Source organism: Bidens hawaiensis, unplaced genomic scaffold (assembly GCF_021521415.1).
Source record: "Bidens hawaiensis isolate Kalapana, Puna unplaced genomic scaffold, B.hawaiensis_p1.1 tig00036444_1, whole genome shotgun sequence".
Taxonomy (NCBI): Eukaryota; Viridiplantae; Streptophyta; class Magnoliopsida; order Asterales; family Asteraceae; genus Bidens; species Bidens hawaiensis.
The window spans coordinates 84,304-91,130 of NW_027496373.1; the positions used below are offsets into that span (position 1 = coordinate 84,304).

General features: G+C 33.8%; 1 protein-coding gene across 1 annotated transcript; it reads left to right on the forward strand.

Moving 5' to 3' along the window:
* The first annotated feature begins 2,065 nt into the window (after positions 1 to 2,065).
* Positions 2,066 to 5,039, forward strand: LOC143588559 (reticulon-like protein B5). The gene is made up of 5 exons (XM_077069530.1): positions 2,066 to 2,213; positions 3,627 to 3,807; positions 3,881 to 4,022; positions 4,134 to 4,203; positions 4,894 to 5,039. Exons 1-5 carry the CDS (start codon positions 2,066 to 2,068, stop codon positions 5,037 to 5,039), a joined length of 687 nt encoding a protein of 228 aa, XP_076925645.1.
* Positions 5,040 to 6,827: the final 1,788 nt, after the last annotated feature.

A 6,827-nucleotide genomic window follows, 5' to 3' on the forward strand; every position in this document is an offset into this window, starting at 1 on the left:
TCACATCATTCCGTAGTGGCCGACGTTCGATCGCATGACAATTATTTCACCGACAACTCAATTATTCTATCATGGTAGCCAACTCCCGATTCCCATGGCAACGGTTTAACCCACACATCATTATTTGTTTGCAATATTTACATGCTATGGTTTGAATGTTTATACTCACAAATAACAGTTTTGCGGTTTTCTTATATATATATATATATATATATATATATATTATTTTTAGTGTCAAAACTGGAGATTTTTCTCACTCAAACTCGTGTTGACAAACCTATTATATTTGTACGCACAGGTTATTAGGTTGGATTGTTTACCAAGGTGAAGAACACATAGCGATGGCAATTAAGATTAAAACTTATTCAAGAATCATTTGTTCTTGTTTTGTAATTTATTTCTACTTGATGTACTTAAATGTTATTTGTAATGAAAAAATTAATTAGATATTATCACATATTAAATTGCATGATAGTATCTTGTAAACTATAAACAATCAGTTCATGCCCGACATTTTCGCCTTAAATTGAGATAAGACATCTTCTATCTATAGGAGTCTTGGTCTTCATCAGTAGCTCCTCTAGTGAGGACACAAATAGGTAATTATAAATTGTTCTTAAATGTATGGCATGAACTCACCATAAATAATTGATATTCACGAGTTCATTTTATATTCACGGATACTGCCAATTTTGTAAAACTTATCATTGGGAAGTCTCATAGAATAGTAACCAACTTTCAAAAGTGTTCCAATTAGGTCACTCATGCATATTTTTCTCAAATCGGGTCAAAAAATCTTCAAATCGAGCCTCACCGATTTTTTTGTTTGTTAAGAAAGAAATGGAGGATAAGATGCGGGGGTCGAAATTTGCAATATAGGTTGTTATATTTTATAAAAAAATAAAAACGTTAATTATTAAAAATCAAAAATAAAAAATAAAATCCACGTCGCCACTCAACGTCAACATAAAAGAAAGATAAAAAGATTTTCTATGTGAAACAAAAATTAAAAGTGTTAAAAAAACATGTTAAAACTTTTAATTTAATAAAATATGAAAGTTGAGTGACCTAATTAAAACACTTTTAAAACTTGGTTACTATTATATGAAATTGACCCTTTAGAATTTTAAAAACTTACTTTTTACGAAATGCATGCCATTGCACGTGTTTTAGTATTGAATTGATTCTTCAAATTCCTTGAATTTTTACACGATTTTTATCTGCATATATATCAACCATGATTCTTGTGTCCAACATTTACACATTAATTTGCTTTTATTTGTTTATTTGTTAAACACTATTGCTTATGATCGAAGAATATACAACTATACTTATGTTAAGATGCATATACTTGTGTCACGTATAGCATTTGTATCACATTATTATTAATACTACGTATATCATTCTAAAAATAAGAAATACAGTCGCATATTTAAACGCGTATCCACTAAGACCATTTACAAATTACAGTCACACCTCCTATGGTCTGTTCTTACAATCACACATTATGGCACGTTACAAATGAAAATTGGTCGAGGGTTTCGGCTCTTGTGGCAGCGCAACTGAATAACTGATGTTAAGTGGCGTTAGGGGATCAGAATGTTCCTCCGAGGACCCAAGAACCAGGGGTTATGCCTTTCAGAACAAAAGTAACTCTCTAGGGTGGGGGTCCAAAGTTCAAAGCACAAGCCGACTTGCGACCACGCATTCATACCGTAGATCGTTGTAAAAAAAGTTAACTTCAAAATATAGGTTTTGTTTTAGGGACTTGTAGTGACACAAACCAATAGATGAAGGAGCTAAAGTTAGACCTACCTTAAACCTTCCTCCGTACATTCGGTTACGTTTATTATGGAGTTGGTTTCATTCCCTCCATTCAGAAACTTTCACTTGGCCGGAGAAAACGTTAATTAACAACATTCTGCATTCAGCATACGGTAAGAACAAACATTTTATTTTTATTTTGTGCAAATTCATCTTTAATTTATACCTATTCAATTCACAATATATAATTTAATTAGTAGTACGTAAAGATGATCGTGATTTTATATCTGTAGAGTGAAATATGTTAGATACGGCCGTCGAAGATAAGATAATGGCGGCAACGGAGACCAAGATCGAAGAGTTACAAGACGAGAACCGACCAGTTTCCAGAAAGCGACATCTGTTTGGTCGTCAGAAACCTCTTCATGCTGCTCTAGGTTCCGGAAAAAGTAAATTTCTTCCAACCGTTCTTAATTTTTATATTATTGAATCGCTAATATGATCTGTCCCGTTCGATGATGTGTTTGTTTTAGTATGTTTCATATATTTGATATTTTTGTTACCGGTTAAGCTGTTGTGTACTCAAATTAACACAACAAAGAAATAACCAATTGAGAAGTAATTACTTGTGATTCGATTCATTCAATTGAAAGACTACAATGAGTAATCAAACGATAACAAAGAAGTAGATGGGAAACAGATTATAGAAGGAGGGATGAGAATATCACAACCAACTTTTAACAATATTCATTCTTGCCTTCTAACCGCGCTTATAAGCCGTTTCTATCAGTTTTCCTTCTTGGGTTTCACGAACATTTGAATTGGGCCTGCTTGATTGGGTCCATTGTGGTCTCATAGATGTAAACTGGGCTTGGACCGTTAAAGTTCATAACATGGGCATAAATCATGTATAGTTATGGTTGTAAATTTTGAGTGTGGCCTCCAATAATCACAATTTGGTCAAAATCTATCAAAATTGAAAATTTTATATATAAAACTTGGTATATTTATATTTGAAAAATTACATTCAGATTATCCCTATTAAACACGATTAATCGCTAGTTAATCCCTACCTCACCGCTCGATTAGCGTCTAATGAGTTCTACAACACTGTGTATAGTTAAACGATGCTGGAAATTTAGACACGAAATTAATTTTGATCCATCTTTGAAATTTAACTATTAAATCACTAAATTTGTAAAAAAAAACAATATATTGTTCTTTGATTTACACTTTTATTATGTACCAGCCGTAATAATAATGCTTTTTTCAGGTAAAGGTAAAATTTGTGACAAGAGTTTAGCTTTATTGTTATGGAAAAATATAATCTTTTGAAAATCCAAAGCTCATTTATGCACACATATACGTATATATGCATAAATATCTTAGTACCTCATGTTTCATGATGAACTAAAAGAAAATAACTCAACTTTTGAGCTAAAAAGATGAATTTAAGAAATTAGAAGCTCAACCCTTGCAAATATGGCAATGATGTATTTAACTTTCCTTTTATTTGCTACCCTTTTTAGCCTTAACCAACCCAAAAATGGCCCCATTTTACTGTTTTGGTTGACTAGTTTTAACCAAATAGCTTTTTTTTTTTTTTTGCTTATTGACAAAAAAATTTTGGATCCGCTGATGTATAAAATGGATCACAATTCTCCATAGATGATCTTTTAAGTAATAGATAAGGTTTCATAAGGTTATTATATTCATGTATCAGATTATCCTATTATTATTTTGAAGAAGCATATGTTGTTGTATCTTATTAAACTCACCTTGTAAAAATGCCAAATTATGTTGACACTTAACACAATTTATTACAATCCATCATTTTATGGTCGATTACGTTTTGATTTTAGCTGCTGATATTTTACTATGGAGACAAAAGCAACTGTCAGGTGCCATTTTTGTTTCTGCAACTGTCATATGGCTTCTGTTTGAGTGGATTGGATACCATCTTCTTCCATTTTTGTGCCACTTTCTAATACTTACTCTGGCCATACTGTTCTTGTGGTCCAATCTGTCTTCCTTTGTTAACAAGTGAGTTCATTACCTTTCAATATTTGAACGATTTCAAATAATAATGATTTTACTATTAATAATAATTCTATAGGTCCCCTCCAAAGTTTCCTGATATCAGATTATCCCAAGAGTTATGTGATTGCATTGCTATCATTGTAAAAGATCAGATTAATCAGGCCTGCTTATATTTGAGGGAAATGACTACCGGGAGGGACTTGAAAAAGTTTATGAGTGTATGTATCTTTCTAGTTATAATTAATTACTTGCCTCAATGTATTTAATATCTTTCTTTCTTTATTCATTTTTACTACTTGTAACTGCAAAAACAAATTGTGGTTATACAGGTGATTTTGGCCTTGTGGGTGGTCTCTGTGATTGGTGGTTGGTTCGAGTTTTTGACCCTTGTGTATATCTGTAAGTTCGTATTTTTAACATCTTTAATTGTTCAGTTCAATTGCACATGAACCCCAACACGACATCTTTAAACCTAACACGGACTGGAAAATTTCAAACGAACAGCATCATCGTGTCACCGATATGAACCCGAACACGACAATGTATTCGCAGGTTAACACGAACATGAATTGTTTAACCTGAAAAGTGTTTTATTTATTTATTTTTACAAATTAATGATACTTTAAAGCTCTAAGCTTTTACAATTATGTTTAAAATTAAAATGTTGGAATAAAAACACGAAAATAGTTTTAAGTTGTTACTTAAAACACTTTTAAAAAAAATCAAAACGTAAATAAATGGTGAAAGTTTAAACTGAATACTTTGTCAATTTAGTGCTGATCGGTACTGGTATCATTGAAATATATTGAAAAGTACTGAAACTGAAAACATGAAAAATGATGGTGTTTGGTCGGTATCAATTTGGTACCAGTACTTGGTAAAAAAAGTAATCATTCCTAGTTAACTTAAGCGGGTCAGCCTACGAATACGAACGCTTGACCCGAACACGGCCATTGAGTAAAACGTGTTCACTTGTTCAACCCCGAAACTGACTCACGCCGGTTTACACTAAACCCAAACCCGTGAATTTCTTGTTAGTTAAAATGTACATAACCGAAATTGACTCATTTATTTGTATATATGGATCAGTGTTTGTGCTGATGCTGAGTGCACCATTGTTGTATGAGAGGAATGAAGGTTTGGTGGATGCTTATGGTGAAAAGGCAGGTAATGAAATCATGGCGGCTCTAGAGAAACTCCCAGTTCCTTTTTTTAAGAATAACAAGCATCATTGATTCAAAAGAAATTACTATCAAGTGGTTTGATTCTTTTTTACCTCATTAAGAAATATTAGAATTTGTTAGTTTTTGGGCTATCAAAAGTTCCAACTATTTTGCGATCTGTTTTTTGAATCAAACCTCTCAAGTGTATTCTGCATCAGCTAATTAGACATTTATGGTATATTGGTATGTGAATGACAATGTATTTATAGAACTTGTTTCATTCCATGGTGATGTGTGTATAAAACTAAAGCATCGTGGACCAAACTAGAACTGAAATAAATGCAGTCCGTGACCCTGACAATGGCATACCATCTGGTCTTCGTTCAGGTCAATGTTTCGTCGATGTACAAAATCCAAAATTCTAGTTATGTGCTTAAAAAACTATAACAGCCCAACTTACTGACCCATCCCCTTTCTCATCTTCTTGTAATAATAATCCTTTGTGGGGTCCTTGCACACAGACCTTGGCTTCAATGACCAACAATCATTGATCACTTTTATCATGATATTCATGTTGATCAAATCTTCTTGATGGTAATTGAAAACATGAATATAAAATAAACCTATGAACCTATTACAACAGAGAGAGTAGCAACAATAGCACAGTATGACGTAGTCGACATGTTTGTTTTAATAAGTCTGATTAGGAGTTAACATTCATTTTAGTTTTATACGCAAATAGAGCAAAAAAATACAATCATTTAAGTAAAATAAGCTCAAGACCCTCATTAATCATATTGCAGTACTTATTGAATACCTAAGTAGTTATGATCAAAATAGTCAAGTAAGCCCTTCAGAAAATTGAATTGTATAATAAATTTTCTATATGACATTATGCATACATAACATATTAAGAGACATACAAAATCAAAACTGGCGAGAAAAAATATGGAACCCTAGAGATAAGAGACAGAGGGTGTGGAGAAGAGGTCGTGCAAGACTTGTGGTAAGATGCACGCTGGAGAATGCAAGTGGGGTACTAGTTCTGACGTGTGTCACAAGTGTGGAAAGTCCCATGGCGGGGAATGCAAGTTAGGGTCAAACGCTTGTTACAAATGTGGTCAGATGGGGCATTTTGCTCAGGATTTCCATGCAAAGCCCACGTGTTATAGGTGCGGGCAGACCGGTCACCTAGCAAGGGCTTGCACGAGCGGTGAAGCTGGAGAAAGTAAGAAGAAAGATGCTGAACAAGTAAGGCCAAGGACCAGAGCCTACATGTTAACTCAGAAACAAGCCAGACAGATTCCTGACGTTGTGACAGGTACGTTTCTAGTGAAAGGTATTTCTGCTTCCGTATTGTTTAATTCAGGTGCGAATAGAAGTTTTGTAGCTACGACATTTAGTAAGTTAGCAAAATTGAAATGTTGTCGTGTGCCTGAAACTTTTAAAGTAGAAACCGCGAGTGAGACCTCGGTTAGAATAATGAGAATGGTTAAGGACAGTAAGATAGAATTAGAGGGACATGAGTTCCTTGTTACTTTGTATGTTATGACCTTAGGAGGGTTCGATGTGTTTTTGGGAATGGATTGGCTATCTGAGTTTGAGGCTCAGATAGTGTGTAAGAGTAGATTGATAAGGTTAAAATCCTTGGATGGTGGTACAGTGACGGTTTATGGTGATAAAGAAAATTCAGGGCTTAATGTCATTTCGATGATAAAATTTGAAGGATTGTTAAGGAGAGGGTGCAGTGCCTACCTGGCGTATGTTGTCAAAACTATGACCGAGACGAAAGAAGTGAAAGATGTTCCTGTTGTGTGTGACTATCCAGAATTGTTCCTTAAGGACCATCTGGGATTGACA